At 31.8% G+C, this 18,710-nt stretch overlaps 3 protein-coding genes across 3 annotated transcripts in view; 1 reads left to right on the top strand and 2 right to left on the bottom strand.

Annotated features, from left to right (window-relative positions):
* The window catches only part of LOC105625829 (ectopic P granules protein 5 homolog), a 25,366-nt gene extending 17,081 nt beyond the window's left edge, over positions 1-8,285 (top strand). Inside the window, exons 19-31 of the mRNA XM_012207141.1 lie at positions 250-392; positions 546-723; positions 1,671-1,868; positions 3,598-3,729; positions 3,861-4,100; positions 4,227-4,410; positions 4,531-5,090; positions 6,420-6,589; positions 6,666-6,874; positions 7,016-7,261; positions 7,363-7,579; positions 7,641-7,850; positions 7,934-8,285. Of these exons, the coding sequence (XP_012062531.1) occupies positions 250-392; positions 546-723; positions 1,671-1,868; positions 3,598-3,729; positions 3,861-4,100; positions 4,227-4,410; positions 4,531-5,090; positions 6,420-6,589; positions 6,666-6,874; positions 7,016-7,261; positions 7,363-7,579; positions 7,641-7,850; positions 7,934-8,285 (3,039 nt within the window). The remainder of the gene's footprint in view (positions 1-249; positions 393-545; positions 724-1,670; positions 1,869-3,597; positions 3,730-3,860; positions 4,101-4,226; positions 4,411-4,530; positions 5,091-6,419; positions 6,590-6,665; positions 6,875-7,015; positions 7,262-7,362; positions 7,580-7,640; positions 7,851-7,933) is intronic.
* Positions 8,286-10,159: 1,874 nt separating this feature from the next.
* On the bottom strand, positions 10,160-10,873 carry LOC105625679 (putative lipoyltransferase 2, mitochondrial). Its single transcript, XM_012207004.1, has one exon. The coding sequence runs from the start codon at positions 10,871-10,873 to the stop codon at positions 10,160-10,162; it is 714 nt and encodes a 237-aa protein (XP_012062394.1).
* A 57-nt stretch (positions 10,874-10,930) lies between these two features.
* Positions 10,931-17,050, bottom strand: LOC105625828 (Werner Syndrome-like exonuclease). The gene is made up of 7 exons (XM_012207139.1): positions 17,015-17,050; positions 16,873-16,932; positions 16,280-16,407; positions 15,772-15,996; positions 14,421-14,565; positions 14,243-14,344; positions 10,931-11,026 (listed from the first exon to the last, which is right to left on the bottom strand). The coding sequence occupies exons 1-7, from the start codon at positions 17,048-17,050 to the stop codon at positions 10,931-10,933; spliced, it is 792 nt and encodes a 263-aa protein (XP_012062529.1).
* Positions 17,051-18,710: the final 1,660 nt, after the last annotated feature.

Raw genomic sequence — 18,710 nt, 5'->3', positions numbered from 1 at the left:
ACTTCTTCTCTTCTTCTCTCTCTCCCTCCCTTCTTCCTCCCCTCCCTCCCTCCTCTCTCTCTCTCTCTCTCTTTCGCTTTTGCGGAGATTTGCATGTCATTTAAAAACATGAAATAATTATCAAAGTTAATAATTATTAAATTAAAAAATTTATAAATATGTAGGCATATATTTTTATACAGTAATATTCATCTAAATAAAATAAATCTTTTTTCGAATAGATTTTATATATATATTTATATTTTGTAGGTTGAAGAAGCGCACGTTAGCGAAGGTGTGGATCATATGATAACTCAAAATCGGGCCGAGTATGAAAATCTCTTAGTGAAAGCTAGTCAACCACCACCCAGCAAGGTCACTTTAGGCTGCGTTTTCATTGATCATTTAATCGCGTAAGCAGTTTAGTCAATTGATTTATTTTGATCCTAGAACGTGATCTAATTATATATAATATTTTATATTTTAGTAATTAAATTATTAATAGTAGCAAAGTAAATTGCATATTTTTTAAGTCTCGTCTGTACATAATATTTTTTATTCATCAGAATGCTGGAGCAGGAGTTAACTGTTAGTCGCACTAATGAAAATACCGCTGTATTGCGGAAAGTACAAGAGAGTGGAGTCAGGTTATTCTACCATCTAGTAGAATTCTATATAGAAGAAGCAGCGCTATGCCCTCCCACAAAGCAACTTATCACTACTTGCTTGGAAAAATTAGGCCAGGTACATATTATTTTTATCTAAAATTATATATTATATAAATTATACTTATATTAGTATTAATTAACTCTCTTAGGATTTATATTTTCGATATTTGTTCATAAGAAAGGTCTTAAATTTAATATGTAATAAATGCTCCCTTGTGAAATCTTAACAAATCACAAAAAGTTGTTTAGAATCAATATGAAATAATAAAAACTATTTTATCCCAAAAATGTTAGAAAAGTAGATTTTTTATTGTGTCTTCTTTTGTAAGTTGAATTTTCTTGCACCACCACAGAACTTACATGAATCGGATGCATTGCAAAAGTTTCTGATAATTAGACTTAAAGGTTTTAAGGATCTCGCTTATTATGAATCTATTATTAAAAATGGCAAAAATTATGGAAATAGAGGATCTAACATGGCACTCTTGACATATAGTTTTATACATAAGTTAACAATAATTAAATTTTTTATCAAAGTGGATCTGAGTGTGCTCTTTAAAACATGCTGATTACGAATCCATTAAACGGAAAAATCAATGATGGATTAAAAATGGTCGATTCAAAATTTTTGTGCTCGATTATATACAATATATATGAAGTCACATATTTAATATATTTTATATAAAAATGAACGCATCATCTTTTGATGTTCTATTGCATACTGTTAAAGTAGGATTAAGATAATATATTAGCTATTTATATTATTAGAAATACTTAAGTATCTGTAATCTTTTTTTAAATACGAGATTTTTAAATACGATTTTTTTTGTATATGAGATCTCATAAAACAACAAAACTTGAATTGAAATAGGCAAAAACAAATTATTGCAAGTATGAATTTATGAAATATAAAAACTATGAACACTCTACTACTAAACTATGAACTAAAACTATGAACTCTAAACATATACAGAATGTTGAGAAATATTTTTCAAGTATTGAAGATTCTCGTTCTATTTTCAGTTATTCATCAGCGGCGAGGAAGCCCAAGGTCCACAATTACTAAGCGCTATAATTGAAAGGCCAAATCTTGGAGGTTTGTTGGGGCCACATTTTACTCCCGTTGCCGGGGGAGCCTCTACATTCTTACAGATGTATCAAACCGTCGTGGATTTATCTACCGGATCCAATGTCGATTTGTGCTTCGTATTGCTCTCGAAGGTGACTAAACTTGAACTGAATCATCTTTATTATGTCAGTTGTTGCGAATACTAAAACCTTGGTGATCTAAACACTTAGGACGCTTACACGGAATGCGAGAGATCCAGATTCAATTTCCAGCCGAAATAATATTTTTCGCAATAAAATCATTTACAGATTTTAATGTGTCATTCAGTATTATTAAGAAATCGTTCTAAAATGCCTACGATTGAATTATTAAATTGCTTAATTTAATTTGTGATATTATTACTACAGTAGTTCAATGAATGAGTAAGATTTGCGTTTCAAGACCAAAAAATCATTTCGGCACGCAGTTTAAATGACTACAGGGTGCATCACCAAAATCCGGACAAATTTCAATTTAAATTTTCTACTATATTGTATAATACTATATTGTATAACTCTGTCAGAGATTATTGTTGGCGTCCGAGAAAGTCTGATGCTTCTAGTAAACAGTCATATTCTCAAAATGCGATGTTGAAATCAAATGCGGAGTATAATCGAAGAGCCGCAATCATCGAAGGCTTTCGCGCTGGACGCTCAGCAATGAAAATAATTCGGTTCTTTAGATATCTGAGATAAACCGTTTATGACGTTGTGGCTTTAGAACAGTCCAACAAAAGTTCCAGCGAGAAAAAGTCACTCAAAAGAACGCATCGCGAAGACCCCGCAGTCGTTGAAAGGGCTCAAGCGCTGATTTCGGACTCAGGGCAATCGTTGCGAAAATTAGCATCGATTGTTGATGTAAGCGATCTTCGATACAAATCGTACACATTAAAGATACAACAGATGTTCTCTGAGGCTGCTAAGTCGAGTTGCTCACTATAATCTGCTATTGTGTTCTTTGAAAAACGAAGCATCGGGACGAATTAAGTTTCTTTTCTGACGAAAAAATTTTTACTGTTGATGCTAAAATTAACCGAAGGAATGGCTCACCTACAATCCCGAAGATGTCCCTGTTGTTGCAGAATGAAATTTCCGGAAATGTTCATGTGCTAGGTGTTGTCCAGTGAGGATGATGTCATGCCATCACATTTCTTTAAAAAACAGGAAACTATCACAAAAGAAGTGTATTTGCGCATTCTGATGGATGTAGTGAAGTCGTGGATGGAAATTGTGACGTCTGGAAGACCATATGTTTTTCAGCAGGACGGTGCACCGGCTCATACGAATCATTTGATTTGAAATTGACTCTCAGACAACGTCGATTTGTTTTGGTCCAAAGAATTCTGGCCTCCCAACAGCCCAGATTTAAATCCCTTGGACTACATATGGAGCGTAGTTGAAAGATCACAAACAAGTTTCGCATCTAATGTGACATCATTAAGGATCGCTATTGAGGCAGCATGGACATTCGTCAGCATGGACAGCGTGCATGCGAACGCTTCAGACCGAGAATAGAAACCGTTCATTCAAGCTAATAGGAGGGGATATCGAATAATTGTGTACAGGGATCCTCCAAGTATCATGTAAAAGTTTTTTTGTAATATTTTTTTATTAAAATTTTATTAAAATTTTTTATTAATTTTTTTTGTTTAAAGAAATTATTCGATTTGTCCGGATTTTGATGACGCGCCCTGTACATATGTAGAATATAAATTTACATAGAATTATTCAAGCACTTAAGATTCATTAGATCGTTTAAAGGCATTTTTCTTCTTGATTGTGTACTCACATGTACGATCTGAAATTCTTAGTTTAATATAGATTATTATTGTTTCTATTATAGTTTGATGTTGGCAGCTGGCTAAATTATCGCCGTCCGCGATTGAGTGAAAGATCTACCTTCATAGATCTAGTTTCCAGAGCATTATGCAATATTGGTTTGAATCCTGAAGAGGAGAAGCTAATGCTGCATGAAGTGAGTATCCTCTTCAGTTATTCGTTCCAAAGTATATTGAATCTGATAATTTAATTTAGTAAAAGCAAAATATTGTTACATTTATTTCCATTAAAAGAAAAACGCAGATAAAATTATGATCATTGATGCAGCTGTTTCGAAATCACTTACGACTCATTCTCCTACACGAATTTCCTGAGCATTATGGTGAGGTCTTAAGTGCAGTGCTGAGAGGATCCGAGAGTCAAAATCTATCTTTAGATGTGTGGCGCGACTTGTTGGGAGCACTCAGCAGCAAGCCGAAGAATATCGCACCCTCCCAGAACCCACCCAAAATCAGAGATGAGATCAGACACTATGCTACTGAACAGAGACTGCTATCTCGCCAAGAGGTTCGGTTATATGTGTACAAAAAAGAAATTTTTTCTGTTTTACTTGATATTATTTGATTTTATTTGATATGCAATAATAAAACTTAGCAGGTATGATTAATGATACATACTTTCGTGCGATTTCAGATGCACGATACCGCTGTTCTTCTAAGCCGACACTTCATGAAAGAGAGATTGCAATATGGATTATATGGGCTTTATCCAAAGTATAGAAGCTACAACGAGCCATTGACTATTTTTTTGGGTATGGTCGGCCACGCTTTAGTCGTATTGACGCTGCAAGCTGATCGAGGATCGCTTGCCGATCAATGTAAGCAAATTTTCGTGTGGAATCTTGAAATTTAAAATAGCTTAAATAGTCACATAGTCATTTGAACTTAAAATATATAAATCACTTACATTTAAAAAATTTTATTGCATATTCTTTCAGTGTGCGATAAGATTTGGCCGGTATTGAGCGAGATGTTTGTGCCATGGATTACTCCGTACTGGACGAGGAACCTGCGAGAGCCGACGGCTGCGTGGATTCAGCAATTGACGGACGACAGATCGGTGTTATTACCGTGGATTATTACCGACGGTCCTTACGCGAATCGTATGATGGCGATGTTTGCCGAGTGTATTCGTTTCATCATCGATACCATGCCGGCATCTAGCAAAATTCTCAGTTTCGTATGGCAGTTCTACGTGGTCAACTATGCTCACTCATCCGTCAAGGACCATGTATTAAATGTTGTACATGGTAACTTGTTGTCTCTTCCTTGGGATCGCTTCTACCCCGCCATCAATGATATCGAGTTAATGATCAAGGTCATTGATCAGTATCTGCCAGACTGTCACTTGTTCCTCGGAAGCATCTTCACTTGGGTCAATTGGTCTGTTTGGGTCAACGAGTTAATGACCACGCAATCGTTGCCGATCGCTTCCAGAATGCACGTTTGTTTATTGAACTTGTTGGTGAAGCTCTCTAATGAACCAAATGTCAGACAGGTAAGAAAGAAGCAAGTAGGAGAACATAGGACAGACATACATCGATGTACAAAACTAGTACATTAAGTAATTAATTGCTGTGCTAGTTTTGGTCTTAAAATATTCCTAAAATTATTTGCTCTTAAAATATCTCGATCCGGAGTTTATTGCTTATTATTTAAGTTCAGCAACTTCATCAGTGTGCTATTACCCTGTGATCGATAACGTACTTATTTATATATACCTAACATATCTATAATTATTCTTGATGTTTCTTTGCAATATCTTAGTATAAAAAGTAGCAAAAAATTATGATATAAGTATGTATTTCTTTGTTTACTCTATATCTAAGGTTGGGTAATGCTAAGTTAAAAAGTTAATTAATTTTAACTTCTTTTAGTTATATTTTAGACTTAACTTTTTAACTTTACATATTTTATTGATAACTATTAATTTTTAATTTGATTTTTTAAAAGTTAACATCAGAATTGAGTAGTTGGCGTTATACGGATCCTATATTCGGATTATATGCATTCATGTCCATCGGAGATGAATTTTTCTAATTTTAAATAATTTCAAATATTTCAATTACATTTAAATAAACAATAAAGAGGTTTGAAAGCGATCTGTCATGACCTAAAATCACAATTTTCTCGAAAAATTAAAAGCGCAATTTATTGTTTTATAGGGATTATTTTTTTGATTCCCCAAAATAATGGGGCAAAAGCTAATCAAAATCCATGAAACACATAGATAAATCTCTCAGTGTTAGTTAAAAAAGTTAACTTTTTTTAACTTAGTTTTTTAATTTAGTTAAAAAAAAGTTAATTTGAAATCATAAAATAAAACAAATTTAATTTTTTACTTTTCAATTACTTTTTTTCATTAACTTTTAATTCAATTTTCAAGGTTGTTAACTGTAAACTTAATTTAGTAACAAGAATCTAATTAAGCCAATCCTGTTAACTTATCCTGTTTATATATGTTTAGGAAATGGGAATGCTAGCGTGACATAAAGTCAGTACTTCCACTTTTGACATTAATTTCCTACAAATGAGAAAGAACTATTAAATTTGAGACTAGAGCAATGAATTAGTAATAAATTAGCACTTATAATATATAGGCGAATTTTTTTTTAATGATGCCAGCTTCACAGAGATCTATCGAACGTTATGAAAAATTTCGACAGATTTTTTTGGCAGAAATAAAGATTATGCCTCAGGTTTCCCTAACTCTAGAACTCGAGAAATAAAGTAAATTTTCAAAAAAATTAGAAAAAGAATTTTAAATGTATTAACTAAATAAAACATATATTTAAAAAAATAGAACTTCAGCCAATATATGTTTCAGAACGAGAAAGCAGTGCAATTAGTCACGGAAGCCGAGAGCTTTTCTTGGCATTTAATTGACGCCATAGCATATGACCAAGTAATTAATTGGCATGTGATGAGTTGCGATCCTAAAGTGATTTTATGCCTGGGTAAAGATCAAACTCATGCTATCGATATAGCTATCAATAAGTGAGTCTAATTCATAATGTATTCACAATATAAGAACTAATACCAGTATTGACTATAAAAATAATTTAATATACAGCTTGCTGAAAATAGCAGCAGCTTATGATTCTACGGTGAAACATTTTCATCCTACCACTCTGAAAAAGAGACAGATGTATGTACGTTCGTCGGTGAAGTTGTTGATCAACTGCACTACAAGATACAAGTCTCTTCTCTCGACTAACAACAAAGCATTCACTAACACGTTATCGCAGATGCTTGACGAGATGGAAATCGTTATCACTAGCAGTGAGTATCAAGGTTCCAAAACTGACCGATCTAAGATCCTATAATACAATCTAACTTGCTCAAATCTAAATACTGAAGAGGTCAAAAATCTAAAAATCTTTCTCCTTAAAATATTACTACAATGTTAATTTTTTTGCCTAGCTATATCTGAGTCACAACAAGTTGCTGAAGCTGGATTGCTAATCACTGAGTTTTTGCACTCAATCAACCAAAGCGGAACATTGGTCGATCATCTTCGCAGCAGTTGGACAGCATGGTTACTAGAGCGGACTGCTAGCAGTCCGGTGTTGATGGGAATATTGAGGGTAATCGGAATGGCGGTTGCTTCTTCGTCCACTTTAGGTCACCTCATGGAGGCTGCTTTGGAAGCTTATTTTAAATACAATAGTAAACGATTATTCAACTATTCTCGTGTAACAGTTGTATCTTGTTTTCTGTGTATCAGATTTAGCTTATTTATTTATGATTGAATATGTATACACTTTTAGTAACGGAAGACGTTCGACCTACGTGGGCATCAGTGTTGATGGTCTTACAGCCTGTAGTACTGCGTCAGCCACCGTTAGAGTCCGTATTGGTGTCGGAAGGAAGATTGCTAGCCCTTTACTCCGTATTGCTGAAAAGACTTCCGTCCTGCAGAGATATTCGGGAAGAGGGCATGCTTCTGATTAACTTGGTGGACTGGATTAGTGCTATTAAAACCACGTAAGTATTTCTAAAAATTAAATAAAACGAAATTCTGAGAAAGTTAATTTCGTTTATCTAGAGATATCACAGAAGACAAACTGCCTTTGCTGTGGGCAAAAACATGCGAGCTGGCCTATAGACAGTGTCAGTACAGTGAGAACACAGTGATCGCTGCCAGAGCTTTAAAGGGATTAGCACGAGCATTACTAACAATAGCGGATGATGCAGGGCAAGGATGGGGTATTCTTGGGGCTATTGGATTAAGAAAAGGTTCTCAGCTCACAGTACGGTAAGTTGCAGCAGTGTACTTATCGAAAAATAAATTTTTATTCTCTTCATACATTTAGCACTTTAATTCCATTAAATTTTCAGATGCAAGTTCCTAAGTCGCGCTATAGCTGTCTATTGTTTGGCACAATTACCGGAATCTAAATCCGATCAGCAACTAGTGAGGTATACTTCACACTCGCCCGGTGTAGCACCTTCAAGATTGACCGATCCAGACATGATGGAGATTCGTCCTAGCACAGAGGCTGTGAAAGCAATGCAGAATTTGGAAGGACTCCTGATAAATAAGCAGTACGCGGAGCTACGGGGAGACGTGGAAAGAGCCATTAGACTCATCAAGGATTCTGCCAATTCTCTTCACAATGTTGTTGAAATTGTTGGCATACTCACCATGGAGCTCTACAATCAAAGATACCTCCATGTGCTAACAGAGTGATACTAGTTTTATTTATATATAGATTTAATGATAGGCTGATAAACGCTTTAAATCATTTCAAAGCATGATACATGATCTTATAAGATTTTTTATCGAAAGCTGAGTCGCTCTATGATGTTTAAAGCATTTCTAATTCTTCAGGATTGATTTTAATATTTCAAGCTTTGCAAAGTTTTAATAATTCAATAATTAAATATTTTAAGGAAATTCTATAAATACTTTCAGGAACTTCGACGATTGAATTGCTTGAGAACTTATGGAATTGAATGCTCATACTTAAATTTTACTAATGCAATGCCGCGTTTAAATTGAATGCTACATAATCATTCATATCAATCTTGGAGATTGAGATTTATTTATTCGTTTATATTAATATTCGAATTAAATCCCTCTCAAGAAATATAATTGTGATATAGTTTCAATTTTAAATTTAATGCGTAATATAGACTTAAGATAAGTCGCGCGCATATATTTTATTTTATTTAAACTTTTTAGGTCTTTTTAGGTTATCGATCTAGTCACGAAGTTTTTTAATTTGAGACATGTAAAATCTAAGATGCATTCAATTTAAACGATTATAATCACATAGCTATATCGATAATATATAATAATTGAAATAATATTTAAGGATGCAATGGTTGTTTACACTTAACATAAAATTTGTGCATTCGACTCGCGTCATCGATACTTCGGTACCTGTGTATATGAATTCTGTGTTAAACCAATGAAATATCTGATTTATATTTATGTATTAAGATTCTGATAATACACTTATTATAATTTCGTTGTTTATATAGCACAGAATCGTTCAAGAATAATAATTGTCATAAAAAGTCGTTGACAAATGAATAAAAAGATTATTAAATGATTCTTCAAATTAAATCGCATATGAAACTACTGAACAATTTAACGTACAACGAGATTATTATTTTTATATAAGATGCTTTTAAATTGATATTAGAAATTTACAAACAATTTTTATGGTAATACTTTGTGAACAATTCATAATATTTTGTTAAAATTCTAAAACAATATATATCCAAGGTGTCCAGCGAAATCTGACTATCCAATCAAAGACAATTACAGGACATTCTAGGTAAAAAAATTCTAATTTTTCCAAGATATATCCATCGATTAATTTCCATCACTTGATTAATTTTCTTTCACACAATGTTATATGTTATTAAGTTAGAAATTATTTTATATTTTACAAATCTTCATATTTTTACAAAAATAACAAAAATTCGCATAACATATTTCCGTTACGAGATTGAGCCTCAGATGTATAAAAAATTACTGATTCTTTGGAAAATAACATGAAACACAGTAAAAAATTAAAACGAAAATGGTCAGAAGATCTTGAGAGACGGAATGAAAATTTTTCTCAGAGCGTTAAAAATTGCTAACAAACGGTTGAAAAAAACCGTGTAAAGAGAGCATCTGGATATTCCGTGAAACCAAAGATTTGTTGTAATGGTATATTATTACTCTAATGCACATCAAAATTAGTAGTACAACTTTACTATACTCAAGTTAGAAGTATCAAGTTAGGATTCTACGACGAATGAATTAAAATGCTAACAATTCGGAACAAATTCTTTTTTCGCGATCTATTTTTTTTAATTCCAGGTTAGCCCTGAAATTCCAGGGATTTTCCAGGAATTTTCCAGAACACATTAAATTCCAGTATAATCCAGGATTCAAGGATATTCAAGGATCGCTAGATATCCTGATATCTTATCTTCCAAATTTTCATAAACAACATTCATTAGATTATCGCCTTATTCTGATGGAATCAAGAAAAAGCTACGTATTAAAACGCATTTTTGTTAAAATGCGTAAGTTACTTTCTTAAAATTCAATTGTCACAATTATCATATTTTTAAAACGCTACGGCGTGCATCTCGTAGCAGCTGCGAAGCCTCGCTGAGAGGGTACTCAATCAGCTCGCACTCAAACTGATCACTGAAAGCGTTTCTGAAAATCGGTAGCACGTCTGCGATTGTAACATCCATATCCAGCTCCCTAGAGATGCTGGTCACACTCTTACCTTCGATGCCACAGGGCACAATGTGATCGAACCACTTAAGATCAGTATTGCAGTTGAGCGCGAGGCCATGGGTAGTAACATAACGGCTGCCGTGAATGCCTATGGCACAAATCTTGCGATCACCGACCCAGACTCCTGTGTCAGGCGAGGTCTCGGCTTTAATACCAAGCTCGGCGCACACGCGGATCACCATACGTTCCACTTCATGCACATACCACTTGATACTGGTATGAAATTGCTTGAGGTTAAGCACTGGATAAGCCACCAGCTGACCAGGTCCATGGAAGGTGATTAGCCCACCGCGGTTCGTTCTCCAGAATTCTGCACCGAGGCTTCTCAGCTTCTTCTCGTCTTCCTCCGTATATCCTTTGTTCCGTATCCCTACCGTATACACTGGCTCATGCTCCAAAAGTAATAGCGTATTTGCTACTGCGTTCAAATGTTTATGATGATGATCTGATAAAGCCTTTTGTAATTGTAGACCAACTCCGTACGGTAAACGACCGGCTAGTAAGACTTTTACCACTTGTAAATGCATTCTGATGCTCAATGACATTAAATTGAATGTTTTTAAAGCCAAAAAGCAAGAATTTTGTTAGCTCGAAAGATTTAGCGAATTCTCATCGTTTTGATTCTCCTTTTCTATAGTAATGGCCTTTGCATCAAGTGTCGTGTATAGCAGAAGGGATACCTGCAAATATGTGAAAATTGTTATTTTGAATAATGAAGATATTATCAGTTGTTTAATGATTATATTTTTATTTAGCATTCTTTCATCATTTTTAAATTATAAATTATGCAAATATAGAAAAAAACATGCAAGTCAACGCTGGTTTTTATTGCGAATATCTTAATGTTGTTTCATTAATTATGAGTTGCCGAAGATACATAAACAAGATATTCCATTCGGAATGATAGTCTCTTACATTATAATAGTCTCCTCTACCTTTTGGCTAATTTTTTATAATATTAAAAGTATTCCTAAACATTTTTATGATGATTTCATGCTGGATAATATTCATTTTTTAAAAATATAATTTTTTTTTTTAATATTTTCTCTGTATGAATACTTTTTGTACTCACGGATGTATATTAGAACACTTAGTGATGTGCGATTTAAAGGAGATTGTAATTAAACGTATCATCACCTTCCTTTTTATTTTAGATAATATTTTGTTTGTTGCACCAGCAAACAAAATTGATGAAATTTTAAAACTATTTAATTCTATTTACGATTAAGATTGTAATTCACTATGGAGATAGGTGAAGGTGACGGAGTTTCCTTGATGTAAAATTGATAGTTGAGGGAGAAAAAATTGTGTCCGACGTTTACAAAAAACCAATGGAATCAATGGATCTAAGAGATATTTTAATTAATATTCTTGAGGCTTCCACGGGTACTTTCTATATAAAAAATATTATGTCTGCGAAACGCATAATCTTTATTTAGATATTTTAATTATCACTCTGACCATATAGAACATAAAAAAGAATTATCATGAATTTACTTGTTAGAGCTCTGTTTCTATCGGATCCACAATTTCATGATAAGAATTTAAAAGAAATCATTTTTATACTTTTAGATGGATGAATGGATACTCTTTAGATTTTATATTTGCTATCATCAATAATAGAATAAAAAAATCATATCTATAAAAGATCTGATCATAATAACAATGAGAATAAATTAAAAAAAATTTCATAATTACCTATCATAATAATATCTCAGATAGTTTCAGAAATATAAGCAGAAATATAATCTTAACGTAGTCTTTAAACCGATTTAAATCAGCTAACTAAATTCATTAAGACAGGTAAAGACAAATTGGAACTACTTTCACGTAACATTGTCTACAAAATAAATTGTCGAGACTGTAAATCTACTTATGTTGGACAAACGAAAAGAAATCTAAAAACTCGTGTTAAAGAACATCAAAATAACATCAATAAAAAGACTGGGAATTTATCGGTTATATCTGAATATAGATTGAAAGAAAATCATGATTTTGAATGGGAAATAATAGAAGGGAAATAGTTCTAGACAAAGAACCATTTTATTATAAAAGATTTTTATCAGAGATAATATATATAAAAAAGCAGACTCATTTTAAATAAGCATAGTGGATATGGAAAAAATTTCAAGTATCTATCTTCCGATATTGCAAGATACATCCCCTCTTCAAAAATAGTTGAGGAGAGGATTCTTCGTCTTTGCGTTTTTTAGTGTCAACGATACATATGTAATCGACTCGTTATATTGTAAGCATCGTGCTCTCGTCGCAATTTCATATAGTTAACTGAGAAATTGATGAATGCGCAATAATGGTGATCAAATTGTATGGGTCTGTTGTAGACAATAATTTTCAATCTATCAACATAATGACTATATTTTAATATCAATTTTAATCCAATTTCTTGGAAAAAAATTTTAAAGAATCTTAAATTAAAAAAACAATTTTTATTCAAATGTAACGACTGTATTACTTTAATGACTTTTCCTAATAAATTTTTTGAACTTAATAACTAATTTGACTAATTTTAATGACTTTCTTATTAAATTTATTTAACTTAATGACAAATTTAACTTCTTAAAATAAACAAAGGTTGAGTTCTTAATTTTATGTTGTAGAAATGACGATTTCCATGCAAATATTGATCACGATTGTTGCAAGAAAATAAAAATAGCAAGGTAAAAAATATAATACCAACTTTTTCTTAGTAAATTGAGCAATTGATAAAGGAAGCAAAATATCGCGTTTTTTACTATCGATTTCTCGGGGCATCTCATATTAAGAGCACAATTTTTTGACTTTGCGATTTTACTCACTTTTTACATTTCTTTAATTTTCGAAAAAAAAATAAAATTTGAATTAAATTTTATATAACATTATTTTAAAGCTTATTAAATTCTCTTCAAAATGACCTATTATTTTTTAAAATTCTATCCTTCATTTACTCAAAATGAACTCGGTATATCATAATAGGGGCTTTTCCTCTAATATAAAATATAATTGACAATATAAATTGAGAATATAATCATTTAAAATTTCACTTTTTTATTACTCGCCGCTATGTTTCGTACGTATATGTTTCATCCACAATATGTCTTATAGTTTTACGATCATCAAATCTAACTTTTGTAATTAATCAATTCAATATATCCTGTCATATTTTTCTATTAGTACGACCTTACTCTATCACTACATGAAGAATTTATTGCCAAATATTTATTTATTAAATAATAAACAAGGTTTAAAGGCTCATCTCAATGAAACTTGAAAATATTCAAATTCTAAAATCTTTTTTTACAATGACTACATGCATGATGTAGTAATGAATTTTCTACTAAATAGTTTTCAATCCAAGAGCAATACATTCAACAATACATTGATGAACTAATATATAGCGTTTAACAGAAACGCCGCTTTCATATTAGGCGCCTATCTCATAATAGGGGGCTTGCCTCTATATTCTCTAATTAGTTTAATTATAAATGCTTTTAAAAATTTTAAGACAATTATTTATAATGATAGAAGAACAATAAAGGAAATTTAATAAATACGAATTTATATAAACATCGTATTCAAATATTATTGAAAATGGTCTAATAATGATCGAAACATCTAGAATTTATTACATTTTGTTATAAATAACAACATTAAGATATTCGCAATAAGAACCAGCATTGACATGCTCTTTTCTATATTTGATTTACTCTAGAAATTATTATTTGATTGTATTAATATTATGATCTTGATATTTTTACGTTTTTTTAGTTATTATAATTAATATTATCTATTTGAATATTTAATTTTTTTCGTAAATTAATATTATTTCTATGCTTTACATGATTTGATTATTCATACATATATTAGATATAGATGACTTCAACTAATTTTGTACGTACATAAGCATCCGTGGCTGCGTAATTTTTCTGGGCGTTGCTGAGGGGTTGTACATGCCATTTACTCATTCGCACGTCGGGATTTTTGCTAATTTTCTTCTTCAACTAAACGTATAAAGATTTCTCATTTTAATTTTATCATCAAAATTCTGTAAAAATAACATGTAGAAACATGTAATACCAAATAAGCAGTCAATTTTTCCAAACTCCAACGACAAGATCGCTTCAAGACACGATTAGCATAAGTCCCGCAGTCCAGACAATTATTCTCTACCACTTTTTGAGCAGGAAACTCTTTGAAATCCCTCCCTAACTTCCACACGTCGCTGCAAAATATTAAATATACGATTATTGATATTTTTTTACAAGAAGAGAAGCATTTGCGAAAGAACGCAGATAACGTCAAATGAAGTTTATGGACAATATTAAGTAAAAATAGACCGAGAAATGTTTAATACAAATGAATGAAGGAGGGCTATCTTCGATCAAGGTCGATTTCTAATTCAAATAATATCATCATATGTCTTAGTGATTGAATTGATAAGATATCCGCATGAAATTTGAAAGATCCAAATTCGAATCTCGAAGTAATATTTTCGCATAAATTATATGCACCATTTTATTACAGTATGAACATTTATTACAGTGATAATATTAAACTGCTTGTCAACTTAATCTGTGTGTATTACATACTCCAGTTTCTGACTGTGTTTCAAGCTCAACAAACAACCGGCAATTTATTTGAACTGAAAATCGTAAAAATTTACACAAAAATATTAGACAGACCGAGATCCACTTTAATCGATTATGGCCCTCACTTACAGAGAGTTAGGATTAAGTATTGGGTTGTCCAGAAAGTTCGTGCCGATTTTGAAGGAAAATTGAAACGCAGAAGATTTAAATTTTAGTATACATTTTTAGTATACATTAAATTTAAATCTTTTGCGGGACGAATTTTCCGGACAATCTAATATTTCAATAATCGAGACAATAATAAAAAAGGCACTAATTTTTTCGTCACACCTTAGTTCCAACTCTGTTCATTGAAACAAATGTAAAATAATGAAACAGCGATTATAAAGTAAATCTTACTTCAACAACAAAAAAGATAATGCAATATATATAAATAAAGAAAATACATATGTATATACTAATGAGTTTCGATATTACGGCGTACACAACTACTGGTTCTCGATAAACCAAGGCGAATGCGATAGCATAAAATCCTTTGTTCAATGACAATTAATCACATATGGAACTTGAAAAGCAAAAAGCAAAAGTGCTTATAATGTTGTAATTTTATAAAAAATTCTGCATACTGTAAAAATTCTCTCGATTATTAGTAACAATGAAAAAAATTTTAATAGTCTTGATGAAAATCTCATATAATGCGTATATTTTTATCTATAAATAAATTATTTTAACTCTAACACGTTGAAAAAATAGTAAACAAGATCTTTTTGGAAACAATTTATTTCTCAAATACTATTCTCTAAAAAAAAAATGGAATAGATTATTTAATAATTACTGACTTTTTAATATTGACGCCAACGAGTTTGACTTTCGAATGACACAGGAGTTCAACAAATGCTGCTGGGAGCTTCTTCAGCGAATAGACATACAAGAGATAACACACGCTGTCCTCCAAGCAAATTTGCACCAGCGCTGTTTTTCCACTGCCAGTTTGAAAGTTGAACGGCCACTCCAAATCGAAACCTATTGGCACGATCTCCTTCTTACTGCGCTTCACTTCTTGTCTAGAAGATTAGAAAAATATATATAACCCAGGTTCAGATTTTATCTCAAATTTCTTTTATTTCTATATTCTTTAGGGTGCTATTTCATTTGTGCGTTTTTGTATCACAAATGTGTAAAACTGAGAGATCCTTGAATCTCCTTATCTTATATAATCAATCAATAGGCTTGAAAAATTTATCATATGGCAAAAACGCACTGCATAGCAGCCTAATTCTTTGTATTTCAGATTCTTTTTCTATCTTTTTACACTTTTGAGAAATATTTTATGTCTTCTGCACTTACATGAGATCGTCACAAATCTGAGCACAGTTAAAGAAGTCATCAGCATATTGAATGCATCCCTTGAAAACAATCGGAGGCAAAGTTTTTATGTCAGGCTCTCTTTCGGGTTCTGGTTGCTTCAACTTTTCCTATATAGAAATAAGAAATCAATTATTTGTATCTTTTAGAGAAATTTTTTATCTAGAATTATCTCAAGTATTATCAATTATCAATTATCTAAAACATAAAATGACCTGAACATAATTGTTATCATCATATTTTAAATTTCGTTAATTAAGAAATTTTTGGAAATTCAAAGTTTTTTTCTTGTGATTTAAATATCTATAATTCTCTTGATCTATAAAATTTATAATAATAATTAGTTATAATAATTATAAAAAGTAATAAAATATTTACTATTTGGTCCTTTAAATAAAAAGTTTGTCAATTTTTATTCGAGACAGAAATCTTCAACACAATAAATCAGACTATTTCCAATTAATGTATTCGATCCGAATTTAAGTTTGAAAGTAAAAAATGCTCCATCACTTTGTACTCGCGCGAGGCTATGCTACTCTATTACAAACCATCAACTATTCAATCGTCGTACACACCTTTAGATGCTGCGGCAAGTTCCTTGGTGAACGACGCAATCCAGCGAGTTCTACAGATACCTACAATCGGAGACTGCAGTCAGGATTACGAAACATGATGAAGAAAAAAGAAGACGAGTCAAACCGTGCTCGTGTAACTAACCTCTTCCTTGATGAAGCTGTTGGCACGTGTCGTCATCGTAATGGTGGAGAGAAGGCGGGTAGCGATTGACACTGCGCCTGCTATAATTCAAGTTCTGGAGAATTGGTCCTGATATCCAAATTCGGTCCTAAACGTGAACTTCATCTTGCCGCCAGGATTTCGACGGTGCCATTGTGCCACTCCGGTTGCTAGGATTCTACTTGCCGGTTTCCCGCCAATTTTCACCTGACGAACAGCTGATACTCCAATCGTTGTAAAGTTCAATAAAGCGAAAGAGAAAAAGAGATGGCAAGATAAGAGAAAGAGATATGGTGTGTTCGAGGAGAATGCTATTCGCGCTATTCTGTCATTCTATCTTCATTGCTAGATTTGCTAGACGTAAAACAAGGATAGAATGATATATAAGGTGCCTTATAATTATTGATACTACAAAAAATTGTGGGCAGGCAAAATTTTGGCACCTCTAAAGATAAAACATTTATTACTATTATACTTCTCTAAAAACATAGACAAACAGGAGTAGAAAAAAATAACAAAGAAAATAAAAAAGAAAATTAAAGAGAAAAAGAAAGGAAGAAGAAAAAAAGATTTGTTCTTAGGTTTGTTCGTGTTGCATGTTCCAACATCTAATAAAGTTTATATCAAATTATATATTGTAGAATGCGGATTGCGAATTGAAGATTAAAATCACAATTAATTAGAATGATTAAAATTAGACCTTACCTTACTGATCGAATTCTAATTTTCAAATTCTAATTTTCTTAATCCTCAATCTTTTTCTGCGTAGTCTGATATGAAACTTGATATGGCCTGATTGTACCTGCTTATTTTATTTTAAGTATGAAAAGTAATAATGTAATGCAACTATAAACAAGTATAGAAAGGGAATAGAAGAGAGGAAGAGAGGAGGAGGAGGAGGGTTTCTTGCATGAAATATAAAATGTTCATTTTTTCATCGAATTTATTTAAATAAGATCTCGAACCATGTCAGAGAATCACATAAAATTACTATATACATATACATATATATATTTATATATATGTATATATGTATATATGTGTATACATGTTTATATGTAAGTTATTTAAGCGTTATATTATTATTTTGCTCTGACATAAATATACATATGCAAAGATTCTAATGTTGATAACGTTTTTTTCCAGGTGTCTTGAGATTTCCTACGTATTGACAACAGCATTTCTCTCTCTCTCTCTCTCTCTCTCTCTCTCTCTCTCTTTCTCTCTCCTTCTCAACTTTTATCGCATGTTTAAATAAAATAATTTAATAAAATAAACTAAATTAATTAGCAGCCAACGAAACTAATGATATCCGGTACTCTCTTGATTAATTGTCAGATCTTTAAATCAGATTTTCTCATCATTACTAGATGTATATTCAGTTAGTGATTTTTTTTCCTTCAAAGCAGCATTAACCTATTAAATTTCAAGTAAAGTAATGTAGCCTTTTCTGCTTTAAAATCTTGTAACTCAGTCTTAATCCAAATTTTGAAATAGTAACTGGTATTTAGAAATAAAAAAAATTGTTCTTTCCAAAAATCTAATTTACAATGAACTGGGAGATCCAGAAAAAAAATACAAAGATTAAAAGTTGAGATAAAAAAAGCGACCGACAAATATATTTAATAAATGATTTCATCTATTCTTTTAATAGAATAAATCAATACAATTGTTAGAG

The sequence above is a fragment of the Atta cephalotes genome, assembly GCF_000143395.1.
Source record: "Atta cephalotes unplaced genomic scaffold scaffold00003, whole genome shotgun sequence".
NCBI lineage: Eukaryota > Metazoa > Arthropoda > Insecta > Hymenoptera > Formicidae > Atta > Atta cephalotes.
The sequence above is the reverse complement of the archived record's forward strand: the minus strand, read 5'-3'. Positions and strand labels throughout refer to the sequence as shown.

Bases quoted from the DNA above. Each gene is read 5' to 3' on its own strand.
- LOC105625679 (XM_012207004.1), bottom strand. From the start codon at position 10,873: ATGCATTTACAAGTGGTAAAAGTCTTACTAGCCGGTCGTTTACCGTAC.
- LOC105625828 (XM_012207139.1), bottom strand. From the start codon at position 17,050: ATGACGACACGTGCCAACAGCTTCATCAAGGAAGAG. The intron at 16,933-17,014 runs GTTAGTTACACG...CTCCGATTGTAG, and splicing joins ACAGCTTCATCAAGGAAGAG to GTATCTGTAGAACTCGCTGG. The intron at 14,566-15,771 runs GTCAGTAATTAT...AATATTTTGCAG, and splicing joins GTTGGCGTCAATATTAAAAA to CGACGTGTGGAAGTTAGGGA.